Here is a 27,974-nt window from a genome sequence, read left to right as displayed (position 1 = left end):
GGGGGAAATAACACCACATCATTTTTTTTATTAAAAAAAAAAGCTGTTCTGTTTTCATTAGGAAACGTCTAAACCAAATATTTGAGCTAGTTTAGTTATGTAGTGGTAAGATGGAGTTTTTAGTCCAAAAGAAAATATTTATTATATGTGAGTTTATTATACCAAGCATATTTACTTAAGAGAAAAAAAGGAGCAAGAGAAAAGAATAAGGCTGATTTGTTCTAAACCACTTTGCATTACTGAGGTGAAGACGTGGATAATAACAGCAGCTATGTACCAGCAGTGTGTGTGGGGGGGGGAAGAGCTGATTCTTTTGGCGCATCCCCTACCCAACATGCGCTCAACTGAGCCACAGTGGACCCCCGGTTTTAGCGTCTTTAGCGGTTAAGTCTAAAGGCTACCCAGCTACTCCATGGCTTCCCAGCCAGGGGACTAACCTCATTCTGCTGTATGTGACCCTGCCACAGTAAAGTTTCACTCCCTGTAGATAGATGCCACCCGCTAAACTGCTGCCTTCTCTTGCCTGGGCTACCGGGGCAGTTTCCACCGCTCACCGGTCCCCATCCTTCATCAGCACGGTTTATTCCCAAATGGGCTCACAGTGACCTCTTGGAGCATAAATCATGCACCCTCCTGCTTAAAATTTCCCCAAGCGTCCCGTTTCACACAGACAACCTCCATCCGTTCTGTGGTCTGAAAGTCCTAGATGAGCTGATCTTTGGATACCTGCCCGAAATCGCATCTGCCCTTCCTGCTGGTCTCTGACTATACTAGATTTTTTTTTTTTTTGATGCTCTTCATAAGTCCCCAGTTCGCTCCTACCCCAGGGTTTGAGCTGGGTGCTTATGTTTCTCTGAGAACCCTCTTCCCTCAGAACTTCAAAGGACGTAACTCACTCAGAGCTCAGCCCAAATGCCCTCTCCAGCTTAGCCTTCCTGTTATCCCTACCCTGCTCAATTTAAAAAAAAAAATAAAAACCAACTTATTCTTGAAATTACGTATTTCTTATTGTTTACCTTACAGACCAGAATGTAAGATGCACAGAAGAATGAGAATTTATCCAGTACTGTATTCCCAGCTCTTGAACACAGATTGCAGAGTGGGAGCTAAAAATTAGGTGTGAAGTGACAGGCTGAAAATATAGACTGTTGCGTGTGTTAGAACAGCAGGAAGGACTAGGGCACAAATTCCTTGTGATTGTCATCGCGTCAGAGATGCCCTAGGACCCATGTTAATTATATGATAAATAAGGATACCTATGGACCTGGCATTGAAAGAAACTCTATTTGGCTTTGGGAAGAAGTGTAAACAGGAGAAAACGCTTAGCATCAAATGAGGTCAGTCAGAGACGTGCCGTACACCTGGTACCTGGATGATGCTGAGAATTTCGTCGTACGTGCAGTGCTCTCCTTGGCAATTCACCAGGAAGTCATTGAGCTGGAGTATGCCAACCCCGAATATGCCCAGGGATGTGCTCTCGATCCCAGTGCCGTTGGTCACGATGCTGGCAGCTGCAATGGCATCGGATATCTGCCTCTGGTTGTCCGAAAGCTGCTGTTTACTCTTAATGAACAGCCCCAGGTCTGAGACGTTTCTGGTCAGCAAATCTGAAACACAGCCACCCACAGCAATTGATTACCCAGAAACCCTTTGACAGGGTTCACCTGGAGATAACGACCTTGCAGAGTCCATGCCCCGGTGAAGACCTAATCTGTTAAATAAAGTGCCAAAGTCAGTGCATGTTGCTGGCTTCCCACAGTCGAGGGAAAACAAAAACGAATCAATGGATAAATAAAAGAACCCAGGGGCTGGAAAGATGCTCAGCTTGGAACTCACTATGTAGACCAGGCTGGCGCCAGACTCAGAGATCCACCTGCTTCTGCCTCTTGAGTGCTGGGATTAAAGGTGTACACTATGATATCTAGCTCAAATTCAGATTAAAAAAATATTTAAAACTATGTGCACATGTGTTTGTGGGCGGGTACGTACATGTGAGGGCAGGAGCCCTTGGAGGCTAGGGTGTCAGAGTCCTTAGACCTAGAGTTACAGATGCTTGTGAACCATGTGATATGGGTCCTGGATACTGAACTTGGGTTCTCTGGAAGGTCAGCAATATTTATTTATTTATTTATTTTTTTAGCTCTGTGACATCTTTCCGGCCAGGTTTCTTTGTTTTGGTGTTTTTTTTTTTTTTTTTTTTTTTTTGGTAGAGACATACTCATAAAGCTTTTCTGTATTTTTAAATTTGTAATTATGAACATCTATATGCAGATTTTGCATCAATATCATTTTAAAATTTATTTTGATAATAGAAACTCTTGAACAATAAGTATTTATGGAGTTTGATAGCCATTTGGGCAAGAAACTGCTCTTGCCTGGACTATTGCATAAACTGGACACAGAGAACCCGCAGAGAGAGGACTACTGAACTTGCCTAAAGGTGAGATGATCTTTTGGGGTTCCTGATTCATGAAAGAGTCTGCAAGACATTCTTCAGGACAAGCAGATAGTGACTGCCTTTGAAATTTCCTGCTTTGTGGAAATGTCTGCTGGAAACTATGGGCCTGTAGGCCGAAGATGGATGCCCCAACGGTACAGAGGAACTTTGGTGACTGTCCAGGCAGCGAGATGTCTCTGTCATTTCTAGAGTTTGAGAGTTTGCTTATTTCTTATTTGCTTAGGTAATATTGTATCTTTCTGGACTGTTTGATGGAGTTAAGAATAGTTAGCTATAGTTATAGTTTTCCTTATAACTATATAATTAGTTATATAGATTATTGTATTAGTGATATAGATTATTGTAATTTTTACTTGATAACTGTTTTGTTATATGTAATTTTGCTATATTAAGTTAAGGCCTTCCTTTTTTTTTGTTTAAACAGAAAAAGGGGAAGTGATGTGGGAGTGTCATATCAATCTGTTGATTTCATTGGCTGAGCAATAAAAGAAACTGCTTGGCTGGCCCTGAGGTTAGAACATAGATGGGAGGAGAAAACAGAATAGAATTCTGGGCAGAAGAGGAAGTGAGGTCAGACTCTGCGCTGCTTCCAGAGGGACCGGACAGCCGCCATGCTCTGCTCTCCCAGGCAGCTGCAACCCACGATGGACTTAGGCTAGAATCTTCCCGGTAAGCGCACCTTGGGGTGCTTACACATATCATTAGAAATGGGCTAGTCCAGGTGCGAGAATTAGCCTGTAAGGGCTAGAGTTCAGGGGCCAAGCAGTTCTTAAATGAACACAGTTTGTGTGTTGTTATTTCGGGCATGAGCTAGCCAAGCGGCCGGGGTGTTGGGGATGCAGCCCCGCCGCCTCTCTTATTTCAACAAAGTATAATATGTAGAAGAACAAAAAAATAAAATTAATTTTGGCGAATGGTCAAAGAGTTGAATTCTATGTAAAGAGTATGTTTAGTTCAACAAGAAGCCACCACTGTCATTTTACATTTTAACCAGAAGTGCTCTAAGCTTCTCATTGCTCCCCATTTGGAGAAACTTGGCAGGGCTGGTTATTTCAATTTTAGCCATTTGGGAAGGCAATGTGGCAATTTCGTACAAAGCGATACAGAGGCTTACCATAGAATCTAGCGCTTCTAGGTACTTAGCCAAAAGATTATAAAACATACCTCCATATAAAAACATGCATACAAATGTTGATAACAGTGTATCTACACAATGGAATATTATTCAGTTTAAAAACAAATTAGCCATTGATTTGAAAAAAGAAAGAGCAATGTAAATGCATACTGCCCAGTGGGAAAAAAAGTCATCCTAAAAGACCCCCCCCCCCCACTGTTGGATTCCAGGGGTATGGTATATCCTGGGAAAAGCACAGTTATAGAATAGTAAGAAAATTGGTGACAGCCAGGGGCTTTCAGGGGAGGAGGAGAAGCTGAAAAGGTGGGACAGAGATTGTCAGGGCCTAACACTGCCGTGTATACATACGTGTCACCGTCTGTAGAACCCACGGAGTGTACAGCTCTGAAGAAAACCACGGACTCCAGCCACAATATGGATTGATAGTGACGGGACCGTAGCAACTGCACTTGACTAGTGCAGGGCATCACAGCCAGGGGAAGTTTGTGTGCACAGATATCCACACAGGTGTGCAGGGGGCCAGTGCGTGGGAAGGCTATGATATCTTCCCATTTTCCACACACCTACAAGGGGTCTATATGATAAAAAGCGAGGATTTAAAAGACGCAATTACTTGGTTAGTCGGTAGGTATGCATGGTTTGCAAGTTCTACAATAGTTAATAAGGACAATATAAGTTTATAAGTAATTATGAAGTAAGTACACGAAAAAGGGTAGTGTGCGTGTGTATGTACGTGTGTACTCTTTAGTGTGTGTACTCTTTAGTGGTTATAGTTCCGTCAAGAAATTAGGAGAAAAATGATAGGCTTAAAAAATTCATGGGTAACTAAATGGTATAAGTAGGATAAAGGGGGAACTTTGGTTTACAAAGAAGGAAAAACACCCTCGATGTTCGGAAAGGAGTGCTATGCTGAGGTGACCAAAGACTCCCCTTGACAAAGGACACACAATCACTGCTTGGGCCTGAGCAAGCACTTACCTATGGGTAGCATAGATACTGGTGTTTCTCAGTTAAGACCCAGTCCAAACCCTGTAGACATTTGGAAATGGTTGGGAAAGGGAGCAAGGCTGTCAGAATGACCAGAAGGCATTCTTAGTTAAACACCCCAGTTTCAACTAAGTGCCAAAAGAATCATGTGACAATGGATTTCTTACAGTTCCTGCCTACCCCTTACTGTCAAATGACCTTGGAAACAATTCTCAGTGTTTCAAAGAGCTCCAGGTAAGAGCAAACTGTGAGTAACGGGCTGAACGAGTGTGTGACTGGATTTCCCACCTTGGTTTTTGGAGAGAAAGCTCCCAAAGGGAAGTCCTAAATTGTTAAACCAACCTAGGTCAGGCTGAAGGTCACTGGTGTTTTCTTCAATGGTCAGGTTGGTGTACAGGGGGGCTGACTCAGAGGCAGACCGATTGCAGGGCACAGAGTAGATGTCAAAAATGTCCTTCAGGTCCTTGCGGCTCCTTACGCTGAAGGGAGAAGAGAGAACATCTCCCATTTAGAGCTGTCATCCTGGTGTGGGCTGGAGAAAGAGTGAGAAGGAAGTCTGCATCCTACCTGAATGACTTGAACAGCTCGACGAATTCAATGAAGCTCATGTTACTGTCTGAAACCATAAAGCTCTGGAAACCCTTCATCCCGCCTTTGATCCGCCCATGCCAGCTGCTGCTGCTCCAGGCACTGCAGAGAAACATGGCTGTCACTGGTAAGTGCACACCCCGAGTCATTCTGCCTCCACAGTCTCTGATGGCAATCTGAACAAGAAGGGAAATGATACTATATCCCTTAGTCAACATCATCTCACAGGTAATAAAGACGTACCGGTAACGGTGTTCCTTGTTTACTCAGTTGGGACAAAACAGTGGGGCTAATATTCAAGCACAAATCGATAAATGAGGGGGGAATCTCCCAAATTCAGTGTGTCTAGGGAAAAGTCATGTTAAAAAAAAAGATCCCCAAATTCCTCGTTCGTAATTTGTGGGAAATCGTTCATGTTCTTCTCTGTAGTCTCAACTATGCAAACACATCCAGGAGGCAAGTTTTGAAATGCGCCAATGTCTTTCTTTTTCCTTTTTTAACCAGTTCTTCAATGAAAACAGGGAAAAGCTTTTAATATTAATGGAAAATGTGAGTCAGAAAAAATATTAAGAATGGAAAGAAGCCAACCCCGCCTCGGAGCCCATCTGCACCTTCCAAGGCTGCATCCATTCACCATAAAAATATCATCGCTCTCAGGCAAATATGCAGTCTGGCCATTCTACTACACTTTTTATTTTCTGTGTGGATGACTCAAAGTAGTAGAACAAATGTTTTGATGATGGTTTTAAGTCAAATCAATTGACGTAATATTTCTTTCTCTTTTTTTCTTTTTTTTTGTGAGGAAGGCTTAGATTTGGAGGAGTGCAGGGGGATATTTTAAGTGTTAATTTGTAAGAAAATACAAAGAGCACCGAGCAGTCAGTCTACTTTTAATTCTGCTCCCAGTGTTCATGCACTGAAAATATTGAGAGTTAAGATCTGACGGTCACCTCTCCGGGTGGGAGAGCATCACAAACGGAAGGATTTCCAGCTGGGTGTGGGCAGCTTAGGGTACAAGTTCAGGAAGACGTGAATAGTTCTTTATCATTGGAACACACTGCAATTAATTGCTCAAGTGAGTTTCCTGTCTTCCTCTTTTCCAGTTCCACCGTCAGGTGTGGGACTGTCTCTCTGTCTCAAGGGGCTCAGTCTCTCTCTGGCCTTTAACAAGATCTAGGCTGGTGTTACTTCTGCCTTCCTTCCTTCCATTCCATCCTAAAATTGTAAGTAGGGACTGGCCCTGCACCCTGGGGCTGAGCCTTTGACTTTAGACTTGGTATGTGAGCTAGTTTCTCCTTCAAAAGACTTCCCTTTATCACACTTCTCTGCCTTTCTCTGCTCACCAGCGACTTAAATAAAAGGCAAACACACTATTTTATATATTTTATGTATTTAGGTTCCAGCATGGGCTGAAAGTATAAAGGATCCCAACTATTTTCAGTTTTACTATAAATCTGAATTTATAGAACAGTTTCAAGAGCAATAAAGAGGGCCGTCCAGCCTTTGGCCCATCTTTACTAACTGTGGACTGTTTTAAAGACTGCCACTCAGAGTGTGAGGGAACTCGTCCCTTTAGAAGAGAATTTACCGTGGAGTTCTTACCAATAGAGAGCAATTACACAGGACATGTGTGCATCTGTGCATATGTGCATAGTGTGGGTTGAAAGGAACGCTTCCAAAGCCAATGTCTGTCTGCCGAGCCTCTGTGGCACAGGGAACAGGACCTGCTTTCCTCTGGTTCTGCCTGGATCTTTGCATCTCTTTAGCTGCCGTGTGTGGAGTGGTATCTCGGCTCCCTTTCGTCCCTTTTCATCTTATTATTACTTCTGGTTCTAAGATGTAGATTTTGTTTGTTTGTTTGTTTGTTTGTTTTTGAGACGGGGTCTCACTGTGCAGCTCAGGCAAGCCTGGTACTAGCTATGTAGGCCAGCCCAGCCTCCAATTCAGAGAGGTCATCCTACCTCTTAACTGCTAAGATCAAAGACAAGCGCTGTCATGATCAGCAAAGGCAGAGGTTTTTAAAAGTCTCTGGTCCTGACACCATCATTTGCAACAACCCCAGCTTTGGGTTTAGGTAAAGATATCTAACTCATTGCAATACTTGCATTTATTTCTCCAGGCAAGCATAACTTCTACCGCAAGTCAAAAAGTGTGACTTGCGTTTCACTATCAGCAAGGTCCGGCAGCAGACACTCATTTCATTGTTCCCTGGAATGGGACTACCTGATAGAATGTGCTTCAGCGACACACAGGTTCTCTAGCTACAGAGTTCAGCTCAGGAGCCTTTAGCCACCTGGGGTGCAATTAAAATGTGACCCAGTAAGGGATTGTCCAATCTAATTTAATTTTGAATAATTGAAGCTTGATGTTAAAGGACTCCGGTGATCAGCGGCTGGCCAACTAGATGGAGCTGACCTAGAGAATCCCTGCTTGGCTTGTTATTACTTCCTTGGACCCCGGAAGAACTGCTCTCTCCAACAGTGAGTAGGGATGGTAGCAGTATGAGAAACTATGACGACAGAATCAGGAAAGTCAGAATCATTTTCAATTAGGGGTTTTTCAGTTTAACGATGAGTTAGAACTAGAGATGGGCACAGCTGGGGTGATGTGGGGGTTCCCTGTTTCATCATGGTAAGGCCCCACCTGGATGGACTCTTGTTTGAAGAAGGACAGCACAGGGGAGGAGACTGGCCTGATGGGAGATGACATCCCGGTAGCCGAGTTGGGGGACCCAGCCGTGGTCAAAGAGTGAGCTCTTCTGGAATGGAGGGGGTTGGGAGGGTTAGTGATGACATTGGCTTCTGCAGGGATGAAAGAAAAAAAAAAAAAAGAGATGATGACTTAGTGACTACTTTCCCTGAAAAGCCAGCAAAACAATCCACACAACTGATTTTTATATAAGAAACATCTGAATACTTTGATGGATGGGCCAATCTGGTGGGTTCTCAGCTGGCTACAAGTTAACCTGGGAGCTTAAAAAAGTACACAGATGCCTAAGGCCTCGGCAAAGAACATAGAAATACACCCGATCATGGGCGTGGTTGTGACATCCAGGCATTTTAAAAGCACTAACACCCAGTCAGTTGTACCCTGGATAGCTAATATTATCTACTACTAATGGCAAGTTAAGGAGGATTTTCCTTCAAGTAGAGTGTGCTTGTAGAAATGCCTCTCAGGTTTTACATCTCATCAAGACAAGTAATTCGCAGGACGAAGGATTCCCAGCAGGGGCTCAAGAGATGGCTCAGAAATTAGAAGCACTTGCCAGTCTTTCAGGGGACTCAAGTTCCATTTCTAGCACCCAACATCGGGCATTTCATAACTGCCTGTAACTCCAGCTCCAGGGGATCTGATGCCTTCTTCTGGCCTCTGGCGAGGCCGTGTGTGCACACACAAAATGTTTTTAGAGAGATGTGAAAAAAGGAATTCCCATAATATCAAATTGAAATCACAGCAAAAAGCCAAATCTGAGGAGTTTTTTTTCCCCCATAAAAGTAAAACAAAAAGGTTCAGATGTGAGCACAGCGCATTACCCAACTCTTCTTGCTCGTTCACGTCCTGGGGGTCAGAACCGCTCCGGCTTCGACACTCCCTGTACATCTTGGCCTTGCGGGTCACCATCTCGTCGTCGGTTGCCTCTCCACTCTCTCCCTGGGAACAGAAAGCTTACCTTGGCTCCTGGACTATATTGCTCTCCCCCAAGGCTTTGTTCAGTTCAGGTGGGTTTCTCTTTTCTGACCTAGGTCCTTCAATCTTGTCTCACCTCGTGAGACCAGTAAAGAGCTATGCTAAGGCTGCCCAGGTGACCTCAGGTCATTTTATCCAGTGTGCTCTTCAGTGTGAAGCAGTGTCCCCCAAGAACAGGAGGCTAAAAAAACCCCCCACACTCCTGGAATCTCTGGGGACAGACACAATAAGAAGCAATGAAGTTCTATGAATCTTCATGAGCAAAGCACAGGACGGTTTTAGATAACTATGAAAGAAATACATTATGCCATAATGAAAATATAGCCAACAATATACAGTGATACTATGTTTTTAACATTGTGGATCTTCATAATGTGATCTTTCTGCTTTTATTGGGGGGGGTGATTTTATTTGGAGACAAATGTCTTACTCTGTAGCCTGAACTTACTGCAGTCCTCCTGCCCCAGCCTCGCTACGTTGGGGTTACATGAGTGAGCCACCATGCCTGCTCCTGCTTTCTTTTCCAGCCCCCCTTACCCGCCACAGAAATGGTGCCCTAGTCCTTCACACACACTTCTGTATGTGAGAGCAATAAGCGAAGTCTTTTAGCCTCTCTGCTGGTTCCCCGGTGGCCGATGCTTTCCTTTGTGTTTTGTTTGGACCCACCGTGAGGCAGCCACTCTGAGGTCCTTCCTTACTGCTTCTCCCTGTGGTTCTCACTTCTCTACTGACACAGCTCTTTGCAGGTGACCTAACAATGACTCACGTTTGCCACGCACGGGGTTTGAGCCAATGCAGACTTTTAAGGTCCTTGGTTTTTCCTTGGAGCCTTCTCCTTGTCTGATTTCTTTCTTTTTTTTTTCTTCTTCTTTTTTTTTTTTGTTTTTTTTGGCTTTGTTTTTGGTTTTTCGAGACAGGGTTTCTCTGTGGTTTTGGAGCCTGTCCTGGAACTAGCTCTTGTAGACCAGGCTGGTCTCGAACTCACAGAGATCCTCCTGCCTCTGCCTCCTGAGTGCTGGGATTAAAGGGTGTGCGTCACCACCACCCGGCTCCTTGTCTGATTTCTGACACTGACCCTGGCACCTGTGAGGTACATGTCAAGTTCTTGTAACCATTGTTTCCTAATTTTTCTTGCCCACAACTCAAATAACCTCACGTGGCTTATGGCAGTGTAGACCCCATGGTAGTCCTAAAAGGCCAGGTATGGTTAATAAACAAAGTTACTCTACCCTCATGAGCATCTTCTTCTTTTTCTTGGTGGTGCTGATGCCCAAGGTGTTGTTTCTCTGCATGCTGGGCTTCTCAGCATTCTTTGCTGACATCCCAGGGCTGGGGTTTCTAGCGTTCCATCGTCTGCCACCAAACAACTCCACAGCATGAGCCAAGGTTGGGCCTTCATACCGACCATCCTCCTACAAAGAACCATACGCTGAACACACAAGCGAGCAGCAACAGCTAGTCAATATTAATGGTCCCAGTTGATTCCCAGAGGTAAATAAGCCCAGGCATTTACAGAAAGAAGCATGATCTGGCCACCTATGTGTGCCTCTGTTGGGACTCTGGGGACTTCCTGTTGGCGGGCTGATTGTTTCCCCGGTTGTCATTGAACAGTTTTCTGGCTTTTGTTATGTTTTTCACTATAAAATCAAAAAGTTTATTTTTATTTTCTATGTACACTTTTTCCAAACTTGGAATAAAGTAATGTTTTTATAGGGTTGTTCCTAGAGTTTTGGAGAAAATCCCACAGATGTTCAAAATATTTAACTTATAAATTAAAAAAAAAATTGGTAGTAGTGCGAGGCAGAGCATTGTGTTAATATGTATAGCCCACTTACTTAATATTCTAATGTTATAGATCACAGAGCCAGGTCTAGTTAATTCATCTAAAATGCAAATAAAAATACCTGCTTCCTGTGTGTTCCACAGGGAGTTTTGAGCCTGAAGAGCTAGTTGGAAGAACAAAAAAAAAAAAAATCTCTGGGCATTTGTATGAGGGGCTTTCCGGATTGGGTTAGGAGGAGTTAAGAGCCGCTCTACACGTGAGCAGCACTATTCCACGGGCTGGGGTCCTGGACTGCAGAAAAAGGAGACAGTGAGCTGAGCACCAGCCTTCGTGTCTCTCTGTCTCTGACTGCAGACACAATGTGACCAGCGGCCTTACGCTCCCATTGCCGTGACTTCCCTGTCACGATGAACCGCACCCTCAAATTGTGAGCTGAAGCAAACCCTTTCATCGTTAAGTCGCTGTGGCAAGGCATTTTGTCAGGGCAGTGAGAAAAATAGCCAATGCAGGGACTGCAGGAACAGCTGAGTTCAACAAAGTCCTCGAAAATGTCTTCAAGCTCCTAGTGGTCTGTGACCTTCCTAAGGAGGCCCCTAGCATGGGGGCAAAAACATCATACTAATTAATTAAAAATCCCTTGGGTTACACTTTCGGAAGAAGCTAGGGAAGCCAGCTTGCATAAATTAGTTATCAAAGCCTTCTCTTTAGCCTTCCTCATCCTCCCAAGGGTTGGGATGATAGGCGTGTGCCTGCATGTCTGACTCACAGAGCTTTCAGCTAAACCTTCAGTTGGTGAATGCCTGCATCAATTGGCTTCTTTGCAGACGTGAGAACTTCAATGACCACAGTCACTGCTTTCATATAGAATAATAACAGACATGCATATTCATTTACACGTTGTCTTTACACAGTGTGAGCTCAGAAAAGTCTTGGAGACAAATTATGTACAAGTCCTGTTCATTTTCAGTTTTCATATGGGGAAACTGTGGCCCTGGGAGGCTAAAGAAAGCTGCCCAAGTTTTCACGGAGTAAGCGACAGGTCTGGAAACCCAGCAGTTTTAACGCCAACTCCAGAGTGTTGCTCCCGAGGGTTGCATTACTCGAGCGAGAGGGCTGGACGCATCCCTTACCTGATAGAGGCTGACATACTGTTTCCGAAGCCACTGCTGTCTTTGGTCAGGGAACCGCCTGATCTTTCTCACAGCTGTCGTGAGCTCCAGCAGTCCACTAAAAAGCATCTTAGCTGTGTGCTTCGGTGCTACAAAGTGCAAAAGTCTATTGTCGGTGGTCTGGAGCCCATAGAGCAGGGTCACTCCAGCCTCGGAGAGAAGCAGGCTGCTCAGTTTGTTCTGAACACACACAGTGTGTATATCAATGCCTGGGTGTCCCATGTACACCGCCTTCACCGAAAACAGATCCAGGATTCCCTCGGTCAGGCCACTCAGCCCAGCATTGCCTAGTGATGGGAACTTGCCAGGCTCAGACATATTGCTAAGCATACCAAGCTTGGGTCTGGCACCGGCCGGGGAGGCGGTGGGAGGCTTCATCCAGGTTAAGGTACTGTTGTCAGGCTGTAACTGGAGAAAGCAGCGGGCAGAGAGATGTGTGTCCTGGTCATAGTGGATGACAGTGGCCCCCTGCAATAGGAACTGATGCACATCAGCTTGGATGGACAGCACGTACCACGGGATGAGCTCTGTCCCATGGTCGAAGGCCTTCTGGGACTCATCTGACCCATGAGGGTCGCATTCTTTGGACTTCTCAAAGATATCATTTTCAGAATCCAGCAAATCTCCAATTATAAACCTGATGAGAACAGATAAAAAGTTACTTATAAATTGTCTTATAATCAGAAGGGGACCAACACAAAATCTTCTTCACACACAGTAGCTTCTGCTTCCTGAGGGCCACCACCGACCGGCTGAGGTAATTTATTTATAACCATATTCTACAATCTTATATTTATCAAGGTGCCTGACCATAGGCAGGCTTTTAATTATCTTGATAGTTTGGGGAAGTACAACGAAGTTTTTGTATAAAGACTAGGATTTGTCTGGCATTTTGCTCAAAATTAGATGAAGATCACAGGGATGGGTGAGATAAAGTATCATTATTTTTTTTTAATTTTTATTTATAAAGTATCATTATTAACACCCTTTATAAGCTGCACATACTCCCAACATGGCAACCCACTGATGCCAACCTTAAACATGACAGTGTTTCCCGTGTCCCATTCTATTAATACTATTATTATTATTAGTAGTAGTAATTAAAGTTCTTTTTCATATATACTAATTGGAAGCAAGTCACTGTGTCTATATTACACTGAAGGAGAAGGGTGTTATGTGCTACCTCTTAGGGAATTGAGAAGCTACATAAATCACATTTTTTGGAATCATTTTGCAAGGGAGACCTATCTCTTCTCCCCATGTTTGCCTCCTCATCAAGTTTACACAGCAGCTCCTCACTGGATGGCCTTGGGGATATTTAGATGGTGCCTTGAGTAGGTAACAACACTCCTTCCTTGAGTTGCTTTGGCCACGAGGTGCTCCCTTGGCAGCGCCTCTTTCGTAGACTCCAGTCGGTTTGCTTGGGTCATTTGTTGTTCTGCTTTTGATCACGTCCTATGTTGTAGGACACCACAGGCTCACCCTTCCCCGCTTCCACCCTAGATTCAGCCATTTACCCAAAGGACCTTGCTTCTTTTTTTTACTGAAGAATGGTATTAGAAACCGGTTTATGAGTGCTAGGTGCAAAGACGTAAAATTTCACGCATTTTTCTTGATGTCACCTGCTATAATAGAAAACTTAAGAGAGAGACAATCTTGCATGGGTAGCAGCACACCCCTGCAGGTTCTCTCTGTGACACTGGAGGGAAGCAAACGCTCATGCGTGTCTCCACTACTGCCTCACACTCCACGTCCTCTGTGGTCACGCTAGGAACGATGTGTCAATCTGCTACCTGCATTTTGTGTGATGTGGCCAAGACATCCAAACTCCAAGACTCCCTCCCCTTACCTACTCGCTAAATGGCAGGAGGAAAATGGTCACCTCACAAAGCAGGGGTGGGCATCAGACAAACATTTTTTTTTGGCTCAGTAAAAGGCACCAATATGATTAAACGTAAGGAGCTTGGGCATTGTTCATTTGAAATCTGCTCTACTATCTCGGTTCCAGACTAGCCAGCTGTTCCAATGGAATGGCTTTCCTCAGAGGTCACGTCTAAGTTTCTCTCTGGGGCCACTGTCACATTCTTTCTGAAGTATTGGTGGTAGATTTTTAAGTGAAAAGGCTGGGGTCTGGAGGCGGTGGTGGCTGACACCAGTAATTGTAACACTAAGGAGACCAAGGCAGGAGGACTGTCATGATTTTAGGCTAATTTGGGTTACATAGTAACTTCTAGGACAGTCTGAACTACAACGTAAGATCCATTTTTAAAACAAACAAACAAAGTTAAAAGAGATCCAGGTTGTGAGCATCGGTACTGATTAAAACATAATTTATTAGTTTAAATATAGAATTTCTGATTTTAATTTAAGAAAGTTTTTCCAGTGAAAAACTACAGGTATTATGAAAAAAGAAAAAGATGACACAGCTTTTCTGGAGGCTCTTTTTGTTTCCCTGAGATGACATAAGCCGTGTTGTGGGGAGCTGTCTTTCTTGGCATTACTTTGTATTTTAGAATACAAAAGGAACTAATGCCAGATGGCATTCAAAAGCATTCATCCAAGGGATGATTTCCAAAATAAAATCGACAACTGTTTGTAATGAAATAAATTCATTCCAAGCAGGAAGCTATTGGTATCTTTTGTCTCTTAGATGAGAGTAGATTTTGTATAGTTCTGAGTCTGATTCTCCTGGGAGAACAGTTTTCTGTGGGTACGTGAGAAGGGATAAGATGGGAAATTAAGATTTATTTAGAAACCAAGCAATGTTAACCAAGATCAGAGATGTGGTCAACCACCAAAGAAACTACCTCACTCTTAGGCATGAAAGCTGAAGGAAGGTTTGTACCCGGCTTTTGAAGAGCTTCTATGGCTTCCCACATGAGAAAACAGAAATCCAGAGCTGAATACTTTTCTGGGGATATTTGGAAAAAATATCTTATTTTAGGTGAAAAAGGCTGTTTGTTAACCTGCTTATATATTTTCTTGGCAAGCATTCATTACTTTGTACAAATTTACAATGACTATTTGAATATGAATCACCAAGAAATAAAGCCTAAATTTTGTTTTAAAACAGGAGAAAAATCACCTTTACCACATGATTTGTTACACCTGTTCCCTGTAATAAAAATCTACTGTACTTAAGTTGCTTTTTAAAAAAATTTGTGCATTAACTATCATTTTCCCCTCAGCTATAGTCAGTTAAAAGCATATATTTCCAAAAGAGACCTGTACTGGCTCATCTTACGTCAAGATAGAATCATTTGGGAAGAGCCAACCTCAGTTGAGAAAACAGCCCCAACAGACTAGCCCGTGGGCAAACGGTGGTACATTTTTTGACGGATTGGGAGGGTCCAGCTGTGGGTGGTGCCATCCGTGGGAAGGTAGTCCTGGGTGCTATAAGAAAGCAGACTGAGCAAGCTATGAAGGGCAAGTCAGTAAGCAGGTTTCCTCCATTGCCTCTGCGTTAGTTCCTGCCTTGAATTCCCTAGATAATAGACTACAGGCTCTAAGCTTTTGGTTATGGTATTTTATCACAGCAATAACCCAACTAAGATAAGAACTGTTCCAAGTACACAGAACTAGGTATGAAGAGGAGTCAAGGGTTAGCTCCTTCCCAGTTAAGTGTCTTTAATACTGCTGGGCAGAAGTTCCTGCTCAGCCTCATGCCCCGGCCTGCTCTTATCACTATACTGACTGCAGCTTTCTGGGCAGCACTTCCTCACTGGTACAGAGGATGTACAAGCATGCTATAGATGTCAATGGCATTTTGATAGTTTCTCCATTCTATTCAATTTCTGCTGAGACGGTGTGTGTGTGTGTGTGTGTGTGTGTGTGTGCGCGCACGCGCATGTGCGCACATACATAGGCTTGGATGTAGAGGTCAGAGGTTGGTATTGAGTGTCAACTGCTCCACCTTAGTCTTTGAGACACGGTCTCTCACTGCACCCAGAGTTCACCAATTTAACTAGAGTGGATGGTCAGTAAGTTCTGGGAATTGTCCTGCTTCCAGTTCTTCAGGTCTGGGATTATAGGCACACAATGTTGCTATTGTTGTTGTCTTACCATGGATGCTGGGACTCTGAACTCAGTTCCTCATGCTAGCATAGCAAACACTCTATCAACTGAGTCACCGCCCCAGTCCCAGACCACCCCTTTTCAGGGGTTCTGCGGCTATTCCCATTAAGTGTCCTGGCAGGAGCACCCGAGGGCTTTGAGAGGAATTCTAACACCCTGAACACTGGGTAAATTGAAGGACTGTGAGATAGGCCACTTGCTTCCCTACTTCCTTCTTTCTCTCTTTCTTTTCCCTCCCTCCCTCTCTCCTTCCTTCCCTCCCTCTACCTTTTCCCTCCTTCTTCTCTCTCCTCCTTTCTTATCTTTTTATCACCGAGTCGGTCATTGCCACATGAACAGGGGCTAAAGGTTATTGTTTTTAGGAAACTCAATAAAGCCCAGTTCCTTTGTCCTTTAGGATCTGCAAAACACTGTGCTTACGACACTCTGAATGGGACATTTTCACAAGGTGCTCTGGACTGAGGTAAATAAGGAAACAGTGCTTATGGGTTGGTTTCAGTGCATCTATTAAATCCCACCCCCCTGGTGTATCCAGGGCTTCTTTTTAGAGTAGCAATCATTTAAGGGCCAGGAAACCGCTTGCACTACTTAGGTACAAAGATCTCAAAGTGAGGATTTCAGTATGTCTTCCCAGGCCGTGTGAAATAAATATTTGCATCTTTGTGGTTTTCTTCTCCCATTCTCAGGATGTCTACAACCGGATCTGGAAAACGGACACTGGAAGAGAATGTTCTTAGACTATAGATGATTAAATGCCGAGGAAGACAACAAGGGAATACACAGAAAATTGGAAACAAAAACTTCCCAAGGAGTAACTTCTGCGTCAGATGGCTGACTAGAAGCTACCTCCCCGTGAACCTGGGAAGAGGTGTCAGGAAAAGAGAAAGACTATTACTAAGGATGAGCTTTGGAAATCCACACAGGGGGTGACGGGGCGTTGAAAGGTGCAGAGGAACAGAAAGGCGACACACCGAAAAGAGGGGTGCCTTGCAGAACACAGCACCAGCGGTGGGGCTCCCTGGCGCAGGGCAGCAGAAACAGAAATGTCATCTAGAAAGTGACATCACCGAGTGTCTCTGGAGAGAAGAGGCTGGCAGTCCCACCCAAAGACAAAGCCATGGTTCTCATGAGCCTCAGACCCACTTGTAGGTCTTGCTGAGACAGTGACTTCTTTGCTGGGAAGAGTCCGCAGCTGGAGAGAGTTCAGCCAACTCAGAAAGGTCCTCCCATCCCAAGGGAGTCTGTCCTTCAAAACTTGGCTACTGGGCAGCTACGGACAAGGGGAAGAATCAACTGGCCCTGGCACCAAGGGTGAGAGGCAACCCTGGGAGGCAGCTGTAGAGAACAGAGGGCTGAATGCTGGCAGGTAGCAGAAGGCCAGAAAATGAAGTGTATAGGAAAAGATAGCGCCACCCTCAGTGGCTGGCAGCAGAATTTATCAGCTGAGGACCATTTTGGACGTTAATAGCGTTGAGCTCAAGGTCATCAAGTAGATCAACCCCCAGAGCTACCCAGCTGCCATGAGGTTGCAGCAGACCCCTTGACATCCAAAGTTGCATCCCTGATGGAGGGATGCAACAAAGCGCAAAGACAGATCCACCTGTATAAATCTCAGTGGAATGATTGTTTCCTCTACTCCCAGTGGACTTGAGAGGAACCTCTGAGCTAGAACATTAGCCAGCATATGGGGTGTGAAATGAGGACTCTTGGGGGGAATGGGAGAACCTGCCTAGTCTATAGACTGCAAAGCTGAGTGTGGCCAGCAGAGGCCCCTGGTGTGCAAAGAAGGTAAGCTAAGGTATGAGAGGCCTGTCCCCAAAGGCTCAGTGCCTGCATAAACCATAGGAAGTAAAACCTTCAGGGATCTGGCTCGTCCTCTCCTTGTTGCATATACCCGACATTCTCCCATTTCCAAGGTTCCAGAAATAAGTCGTTCTAACCCTTCACCTTCCTCCTCTGTCTTTTGTCCCTTGTGTTTCCCTGTATTTATTTATTTTTTAGAATAATGCTTTTATTAATTCTTTGGGACTTTGCACTCTGATCATATCCGTTGCCCTCTCCTGAGTCCTTTCAGATTCTCTTCCACCCCCTACCTGGTGTGCGAGGTCCTTCTGTCTGTGTGCTGCTTTTATTGGTTTATGAATAAAGAAACCACCTTGGCCTAGCTGATAGGGCAGAACTTAGGCAGAGGAGACAGAAATGAATTTTGGGAGGAAGAAAGCAGAGTGAGGGAGAGAGGCCATGAAGCCGCCAGAATCAGATATGCTGAATCTTTCCTGGTAAGCCACGGCCTCATGGTGATATACAGATTAGTAAAAACGGGTTAAATCAAGATGTGAGAGTTAGCCAATAAGAGGCTAGAGATAATGGGCCAGGCAGTGATTTAATTAATACAGTTTCTGTGTGATTATTTCGGGTGTAAGCTAGCCGGGTGGTCAGAATGGAACAAGGGCCTGCTCTCCATGCAACACCTACCTACCCAAATTTTTGCCACCCACACCCTAAACCGGCTAGTGTTGGCCAACTAGTCCTAGGTGTGGCACCTGCCCTGGAGTGTGCTTCTATATACCTGGAGCCACCCCATGAAGAAAACTGACGTTTTCCCTCCCAGCAGTAATTCGATGTCCTCTGGGCCCTAGTGGAGAACCAAGCACCATAATGCTGTTACTGATTAATTGCTATACCCATAGATCAGTGCTTCTCTCATCCCTCATCAGAGAAGCTCCCTGCTTCAGCTTTTCTTCTTACTACACTTTTAGTGGTGTTTGTACCCATTGGCTAAAAACAAGAACAGACAAGAAACCAGAAACCTCTCAGATTTTAATTTCTCTTCTTTTGTTCACTTACCTACTTGCCTAATTTTGACAATGGGTTTTCTCAGTGTCTGGAAGTCTTTCTTCATTTTCCCTAATTTCCAGTTCTTCCCTCTTTCCCGCCATTACACTTTCCTCTACGACTGCTCTCCCTTTCTTTGGTTTATATAACTTTGCTTCTCCTCCATTTCCCCTTCTCCCTGTCCCATTCCCTCATTGTATTTGTTTACAACTTTGATTCTAAATAAAATTTAACTTAATAGCAAAACTTAATGATAGTTTCCCCATTTTCTGACTTAATAGTCAAGAATTACATGTTAGTTGGCTTTCCTTTTTTTAATGGATGTCTGTATCGTGTATTGTTTGGTGTTATGGTGACAGGCTACCATTGTTTGTCCTATCCAACATGAGCCACACTAGAGGTGCAAGCCCTCAAAAGTGAGCTGTTCAATAAGAAGATGCCCACACAAATGCAGAAGCAACTTTTAACCCAATGGAAATATGGATTGCAGCAGACTAACACATGGTCAGCACTCCTCCAAGGCGCCTTGACATCTGAACTCAGAGATGATGGACTGGGTAAAATGGTGAAGGAAGATTTCAGATCAATGCCCCCTGAGTTTAATTCCCAGAGGTACAAAGGTACAAAGAAGCAGAAGAACACTGCAAAGCAGCAGGGTAAAAGATTAATGTACAAAATCCAGTAGCTTTCCTTTACGTCAGTAATGAAATTATGAAGAAAAAAATCAGGAAAAAGATTCCATTTACAACAGAATTACAGTTAAAAAATACCTATAAGTGGAGCATGATGGTTCAGGGCTTTAATTTTAGCACTCCAGAGGCAGAGGTATCTCTGTGCATTCAAGGCCAGCCTGGTCTACACAGTGAGTTTCAGAACATCTACATAGTGAGATCCTGTTTCAAAAACAAACAAAGAGCTGTCTCCCTCCCCCAAACAAAACAATCCTCCCAAACACCTAAGAAATAAAACCTAACCAAGGAAAGGCCTCAACAACAATGAAAACGTTAAAACTCCAAGGGAAATGAAGAAGATATCAAAAGATGGGAAGGAGTGCTGCAGAGATGGCTCAGAGGTTAAGAGAACTGGCTGCTCAAAATAATCACACAGTTTTTCCTATTCTTATTTTCATTTTTTCCTAATAACCTTAATTATTTTTATTCATGTAAATATGCACAAATCTTTGTGGCGGCAGATACATAACTATGTGGTGGACTGGTAGACAGGACTGGCATAGGTCATTTCAATGACTGGGAAGTACTTCCTGTAGAGATGTCCTTCTTTGTGGATGACCCTGTTTCCACGTAAAGATTTCTGTTGATGTCAGCACCCTGCTACTGAGAACATATTAAAGTGTTCTCTAGTTTGAGACACAGCAAAACAACAGAAGAACTGATAGAAAATATTTATGTGAGATAATTGAACATTCCAGCCAAGGCTTACGACAAAGGTGGCAATAGCAAATCTTTGAGCACTACTCCTTCAAGATGGAGAGAGCTAGGACATGATGTGTGGAAGAAAGCCCGGGGGGCCTTGGAGAAATCTGGAGTTAGCTTTACTCCCTTAAAACAAAATAACAGTAGAGACTCAAATAAATGATGCTCACTTCTACATTGGCAACAGAGCCCAAGGATCTAGCCTAACTCTAAAGAAGTCCTTTTCCAAAGCTACTGCCACCCTTGTCAGTATAAGAGCTCACCACAATATACACGCGCGGGTTAAGGACCAAGGCAGCTATGATGAGTAACTGAGAAGATTGACTACGTGTAAAACCTTGAAAAGCAAAGCCAGTAGACCTAAAGGTTTGGGGTACTCTGAAAGTATTCCTCCCCTTGGGCCAGGCTCTGCTATGTGTAAAAGGCAAGAAAAGCCAACAGGTGCCCAACCGAGTTCTTGTTTTTCATTTCATTGTGGGTGACCATGTTTGGCTAGACTGTAGTGTGTGTGATAAGCAGCAAAAGAAACAACTGAACAATTGTAAAGTATCAGATCACTGAACAATTGTAAAGTATCAGATCACTGAACAATTGTAAAGTATCAGATCCCCGGTCCCCGGTATGTGGGGCTAACTAAAATATCCCCTGGCGCAGTGTTACTCTCAAAATGAGATGTTACAACCCCAGTTCCCAGGTAGGCCGCTGAAGGTACTAATTTCTGAGTATCTAATATCACACCAGATATTTTATTTTACAATATTTTCTAAAAGATTTATTTATTTATTTATTATACGTACAACATTCTGTCTCCATGTATGACAGCATGCCAGAAGAGAGCACCAGATCTCATTATAGAGGCTGTGAGTTACCATGTGGTTGCTGGGAATTGAACTCAGGACCTCTGGAAGAACAGAATCTCTCCAGTCCTAGTTAAAAAATTTTTAATATCCACCCAAGCACCCTACCCAGGATTTAACAGGACCCACCATTATGAAAACTATAAAGTAAATACAAGATTGAGGTTCCAATCCTGAAATCCAATTATTAATGTTTTAGAAATGACAAGATAACCATCTTTTTAAAGGGATAATATGTAGCCCACTAATATATACATTTCTAAAATTTTTACTATCACTTAAAAAACAAAACTAATACTCATGGAAAAAGTAAAATATACATAATTTTAGAACAAAGGAGAAACACGGGAAAGGCCAATTCAGACTCTGAATTGGTAAGGTTTGTAGAGGATCCTTGGTTAGGGGACAATGTTTCCATTAGGTTTTTATGTGAAACTCCACGGAGCAAGAAAAGACTAGTCAATGGTAAGGAGAAGAAAGGCACCCACCCGCATACACATCGACGCGGGAACTTACTGCCATCGGGTTCTGTCCTTCAAGGAGTTCTTCCTGGAGCCAGTCCCTTCGCTGGAGCTGTCCTCCTCCTCCATCTCCAGGCTTCGACTGCAGCTCCGGATGATCTGAAAGATGCTGTTGACCGTGGACTCCTTCTCTGAATTCTTCAAGCCATTCTGTCCCACTCGTTGTAAGTAGTTGTCTTGGCCACTGTAATCAGCTACAAACTACAGGAGGAAAGTTCAGGAATGCACTGTGGCAACCTAATGTGTCTGATTTTAGGCTGGGAGACTTAATTGTCAGCGGTAATGACATCTGTGCTTGCTTTACTACAAGAGACTCCAAGACAAAGCTTTTATTTCCTGTGTTTTCATCCCACCACGTGAAATCCCAAAACTTGCCCTTTTCTTGCTGCGACAATCTCAGCACCTCTAGGAATCTAAACTGCACTCTGAATTTATAACACAAAAGGCAATATTATCTCATGGCTCCCTCGGGACAAGGTTAGCCACTTCACAGGGAAGGGCAGCTATTTTATTCTTGTAATGGGAATTGAGGAGAGAACCACGATTAAAGAGCACCAGGACACGGAACAAGATGAAGTGACCTGGCTCAAGACAAACACTTAAAAAGCTGCCTTTTGGCTTTCTGGTCCATGTGTGCTGCAGGAAGACAGTAGCTTCTTGGTGGTTTTTAAGCTACTGGTGTGGCTTCATCTTGACCAGGAAGCTTCCAGAATCAGCGGGAAGCCCCACTGCCCAGGCAAGAGATGCAGTGCTCCTTCTTCACCGCAGGCAGCGGAGGAGAGCGGAAGGTGGGAGGTTTCCTAAAGCCTTCTCATCATTGACTGGGCGTTTAATACCAGCTGCTAAAATCAAGGAAATATTAGCCAGTGGGTATCACTTGTGCCTGTTTGTGGACCTCAAGTCTTCCTGGACCAAGTGATGCCTCTGCTCTCAGGGGACATGAAATAGGCTGAAGTTTTATGAGTCTTCACACTTCAAGTAAGAAGGAACACGTTTTGTACACACGTGCGTGCGCATGTGTGTGTGTGTGTGTGTGTGTGTGTCCACTAATGAGACTGTGAATGACCCTGGATTTGGCCTTGAGCTTTCCAAATACATAATGCCTCAACCACCTCCCTAACCCATTTTAAAAAGACTTTTATTTCACTTTTAAACAGAGGGAGGCTTCCTTATTTCTTTGAGCCTCTCTATGTCCCTTACTCAATGTCTTGATCAAAGCTTACACTGTCCTCTCCACTTTGGCAGGAGTTAAGAGCAGAAGCCACTGGTCTAGGGGGGTGGGTCAGAGCCTATGTGTCTGGTTGAGGCACCCGTGCTCTTGGCATCTTCTTACGTGCATGAAGAGAAGGCAACAATTGTTTTCCCTAGTACTCTACCCACTGATTTGGAAGTTATTGCTCTCATTTGACTTTATTTTTTGATTATAGATAGTTTTACCCTATAGCAAAAAATTACAAACTTTTAAAATTAAAACAACAACAAAAATACAGACATTTCCCCCTTTGTGTTCAACGGTGTCATATTAAATCTAAAATAACAATATTGAGTTCCAAGTCACTGGTGTTGCTTTCTGTGTGACTTTCAAGGACCTCCGCTGCCCAGGAACAACACACCAAGGATTACTCTAGACTCAGGAAGTGATTCTCGGCACTAAGGACCAGGAGGGCATCTCAGGGGGTTGCCCACTTGGAGATACTTACCTCCAGAGCTTCTTCTTGGGAGCTGTACCGTGGGCAGAGCTTCAGGAGGCTGGAGGCACCATCAAGCACTTCACAGAGCTCCTTCAGGAACACCCCACAGAAGGGAACCACCTTACAGCCGGGGATGTGCAGAGCACGGGTCACCACCTTCTTGTACTCCAGGGAAGACTCATGCTGAGCCATGGCATCCTTCAGGCTCCTCATGGTCTCAATGTCAGACTGATCCATGAACTGCCACATCTTTAGAACTTTCCTTGACCTATTGCAAGTAAACAATATATATATATATATATTTAAGCCAAAGGGGTGACAACGTATCTTACAGTATGTAGACAGAATTCCATACAACTTCATTATCTTTAACCTTCTTAGGGATTTTTCCTGTGTTATTAATTGGTTTATTAAGGATTTCTGTCTTCAGTTACTTCCCAAGATGATGAGAATTATTATTTATGTAAAATAAACTACAAAGTAAGGGCTGCTTCAGAGGGTAAAGGCACTTAGTGCACAAGTCTGAGGACTCGAGTTGGGGCCCGGGATTCAAGTAAACACAGAAGGAGAAAACTAACTCCAGAAACTGTTCTCTGACCTCTGCATGCAATCTCCATATATGTCACAATACAATAATAATAAATTAAAAATTAAATAGGACAGACTCAAATAGAAATAAGGCTAATTAACAAAGCTGAAAGTTATATGTTGACTTGAGTGTATTATCAGGGGGAAAATAAGGTTGATGATACTGATGTAAAATGACTACTTTTCAAAGAATGTAAGAAAATGGCTTATTCTGTGCAAATATGAGTGAACATGACCTAAAAACATAGGTTCTTAATCCTCTGAATGACATGCCCCACCATGGAATGGGTTATGTGAACTTTTATAGTCACAGAACAAAACAAACTCATACATCAATACATATTGCTGGGAATAGCAGGTAGGTGAGATGGACAGATTTCATATGCTGTCTTCTGATATTCTTAGCTTTAGGGCTAGTGAAGGATAAAGATCTGTGAAACTTAGCAATACATTCCAAAAGTTTCACCTAAGAGTCACCTCAATGTTAGGGGTTGACAATAAACTGATGTAAAAGAGACTAAACACAACCCAAGATGGTGTTGACTCTTGATTTGCAATATTCCTCCTCTCCAATCAATCAACATGCTTTAGTTAGCCAAGCTGTTCTCTCAGGCATTCACGACAGTGCTGAGAAAGCTGGCACACGAGGTCATCATGCCCTGGCACAACAAGCAGGTGGGCAGACAGGGAGTCACTGGGAAGGAACGTGAGAATCATCCACACCTATGTCTGTGAGGGCAGAGACAATTACAGCCAGCCAAGCAGTACTTTTAGCTCCTTCAGCACCTGTTCCCCCTGCCCCGTTAGCCCCCCTCCCTTTTTCTTCCCCCTCCATACCTTCCCTCTCCTCTCTATTCCTCTCCCTTTAAGGAACCAGGGCTTTGGAGCTGGAAGAAAGTAGTGTATTTCTCCTTCGTGATAACTACCAATTAGGTACCTTGGTAATTTGGCTGGCTGCCCAGGGAATTAATTCGGAGATATCTAAGTAGATGGAGAAACCTGTCCAGATCGCCATACTTTCTTACCTGAGGCCAGCCAGGAACTCCATGACAGCGTTGTAGTTGCCCATGTTCCAGCAGCATTTGGCCACATGTACCAGATGTGAGAAGACTTCCCGCTTCTCCTCCATGGAGCCTGCTGTGAGGATCAGCCATGTCACCCAGGAACTCACCTGGAAGATGGTGGGGGGAGGCATTCACTGAAGACATGTCTGGGAAACTCAATAAACACTGTTTGTTTGTTTATTTATTTTTGGATTAAAAAGAAAGTCAGTTTGGGACCTGGAAAAGAAGCAAGCAGAGAGCTCTAACGTGAAAACCAGCTCCATTGCTGTTTTGATATGCCCCCTGGGAAGTCAATCTGTTTACATCTTCATATCCATCTTGAAATAAAAACCCTCTTGATCTACATGATTCCTTGAAACTCTAATGTGTGTATGTATGTATGTATATATATATATATATATATATATCCATCCCCCATGGATACTCTTGATGGAATGTGGCTGATGGACGTGAAGATTAAATTCAGTCATTGTACTTAGCCCGTAAGTTGAAAACCCTTATCAAGCAATGAAATGTATGATATGATATCAGGGCTTGTTAGACAGCTAAGCAAGTAGAAGCACCTGACGTCAAAGTCTGACAGCCTGATTTTCATCTCTGGTGCCCACATAATGTAAAGAGAGAATGAAAGTTCTCCAATGTTGTCTTCTGTCTCCACGTGGATGCCGTGGCATGAACTCTTGTGCATGTGTGCACACATACACACACATGCATACACACATATATGCATAAATAAATAAAAAATCTTAACAGAATTAGAATGGATGGTACCAAGCAAAAAAGTACAAAAATATTTTGAACAATCTCTTAAACATACTAATTTATTATCTTCTCCAAATGACAAAACAATGAGAAGTGTAAACACGCTTCTGCAGCAGGAGCTATTCTAAGTGCTCCATTATCCCACCTCACTTATCTCTCACAATAGTCCAGAGTTAGGGAGGGTGAGGATCCACGAGGCCAGCTGAAGATCCTCAGGCCATAGGTAGCAAAGGCTTACCTTGGACTAGGGGTTGACATTTGGTGGCCCGCCCCATAAAACCCTCACCACCAAGTGAGCACACAGGAAATATCATGTTTGCTGGCTTCCAGATTACATTTTTCTACTGTGACTTGCTTTTTCTACCACAGAGTCCAGCGTATAAAACTTGGTGATTCCCATCTACACCCCCTTTATGGCATCAGTGTCTAGGTCACCTCCTCCTGCTCTGAGATTATTTTCCTATTGTTCATCCTGGTGCTTGGCCACTGCTCTCCACTAAGTTGACTTGCCTGCTCCACCCTGGCCAACTCACGGGAGGGTGACCAATTGTCTGTCTGTTGTTGACGATATTAGTTGCATATGGGTCAGCAACAGAGCTGACACCTAAGGAACAACTCTTTCTTCAGCCTGTGTGAAAAGAGGCCTGAAGAGTTCATGGTGACCCAGACATCTGAGGAAATAGGAGTTCAAGGTAGAGAACACACTGCCCACAAATGGAAACAATAAGAATTAATAACACTTAGTGTCGGCAGCAACCAGAGAGGGAGGCCCAATGGCAGTTTTTCAGATCTAGAATCTATGGTGTGCCAGGCCCTGGGTTTGAACCCCAGCATCGCAACCAAAACAAAAGAAATGAAACAAGACCCAGAACAAAACAAAGTAAACAAACCAAAAGAATACATGTCTCAGGAGAAATAACTTCTTAAAGACTTCGGCTCTCACTTTGGTGCTCTTATTTAGCTCATGAAAGGTGACAATTTCTTTACTTATTTCTTTCCTGGGGGGACCCTCCTGAATGCTCAGTTTGGAGCTTTGCCTTTGAACACAGAGACAGACAGACAGAATTAAAGGAAAACACACCAAGAACTGTACCCTCAAGATCATTAAAGAAAAACCATCACCATCAAAACCCCAAGCCAAACCACAGTGTAGAGGATGGATGTTCAACACCTTTTTTTTAAAACCCCGCCAAGGAAACAAGTAGGGCAATGGGGCAGGGCTGTACTCTGGCGGTGGGTTCACTGGAGTAAGAAGCTGCTGATTTCTTTCTGAAACAGGGTGAAGTAAAACCTGTTGCTCCAATGCCCAGGTGGCTCTGGGTATGCTCTGGTAGCTCCTTGCTCCGGAGGATGCCAGCTGCATGCAAAATCAGAACAGATCTGGAATCAGTCCGCCCCGTTCTGCTCGCCTAGGAAATTCTCGGGGGGGTCTCAGAGCTGAGCTCTCCTGCAGCTGCAAGCAATCCTCTGCTTGGTCTCCAAGCCTTGCTTCCCTCCTGAAACCTTGGCCCTGCCGGACCAAGAAGGTATTTGCCCAACAGAGACTGGCCGCGGTTGGTGCTACTAGCCAATTCTTCCTTTAGCTCGGTTTGCTTTTGGTGGACCTTAACCTAGAATGGGGAACCAAATCAAAATTTTCTTTACAAGTAGAAATGGGGTCCTGAACACTGAAAATGGTTCCTAAGAGTCGAGTCATCCAGTTCCTGCCTGAGGCCAGGGGCTGTCTGAGTCCTGCGGCTTTAGGGCCTTTCATACTGAAAGTCACTGTAATATTTCTGCCATGTAGTGAGTGGAAAGGGTTAACGCTCACCCAGGAGGGGCCTCCTCTCAGAGCAGCACAGACCACTACTTTTTTGTGTCTCAATCCTGATCACGCACACAGATTTATTTCCTATCAGTCAAATCATTTCCCATACACTTTCCCACATGCTAGGGAAAAAATAGCAATACTGTATTTCACATGGAAACATAATTTAAACCAACTGTTCCAAGCCTGAGTGTGAGTCCCTAGGGCCCCTAGCTGTTGAGATTATATAAGCACTGTTATCATAATCTCTCTCTCTTTCTCTCTCTCTCTCTCTCTCTCTCTCTCTCTCTCTCTCTCTCTCTCTCTCACACACACACACACACACACACACCCCACATCAAGTTGCAAACTGCAAGGGCAATCTTGTGATAGCATAGTGTATTTATGATTTTATTGGTGCTAAGTGGTGAGAGTGTTAATAATGAAACAAGATAAATGAAAAAAAAATAGAGACAAAACTTTTGGTGGTATCAAATGTTGCCCACAACATAAATGGCAGTTACACTTACCAAGCAGAGGGGAAGCGTGCTGCCAA

General features: G+C 43.8%; 1 protein-coding gene across 2 annotated transcripts in view; it reads right to left on the bottom strand.

Moving 5' to 3' along the window:
- Positions 1–27,974, bottom strand: part of Plce1 (phospholipase C epsilon 1) — a 262,100-nt gene that overhangs the window by 46,982 nt on the left and 187,144 nt on the right. For both annotated transcript variants that reach the window (XM_050157296.1, XM_050157303.1), the window contains exons 5-14: positions 24,832–24,977; positions 23,228–23,486; positions 21,523–21,728; positions 11,769–12,444; positions 10,085–10,267; positions 8,702–8,819; positions 7,861–7,969; positions 5,148–5,270; positions 4,923–5,059; positions 1,369–1,607 (exon numbers count right to left, since the gene is read on the bottom strand). In XM_050157296.1, coding sequence (XP_050013253.1) covers positions 1,369–1,607; positions 4,923–5,059; positions 5,148–5,270; positions 7,861–7,969; positions 8,702–8,819; positions 10,085–10,267; positions 11,769–12,444; positions 21,523–21,728; positions 23,228–23,486; positions 24,832–24,977 — 2,196 coding nt within the window. The remainder of the gene's footprint in view (positions 1–1,368; positions 1,608–4,922; positions 5,060–5,147; positions 5,271–7,860; positions 7,970–8,701; positions 8,820–10,084; positions 10,268–11,768; positions 12,445–21,522; positions 21,729–23,227; positions 23,487–24,831; positions 24,978–27,974) is intronic.

Source organism: Alexandromys fortis, unplaced genomic scaffold, assembly GCF_014885135.2.
Source record: "Alexandromys fortis isolate MF-2015 unplaced genomic scaffold, M_Fortis_MF-2015_v1.1 scaffold_10, whole genome shotgun sequence".
Taxonomy (NCBI): domain Eukaryota; kingdom Metazoa; phylum Chordata; class Mammalia; order Rodentia; family Cricetidae; genus Alexandromys; species Alexandromys fortis.
The sequence above is the reverse complement of the archived record's forward strand: the minus strand, read 5'-3'. Positions and strand labels throughout refer to the sequence as shown.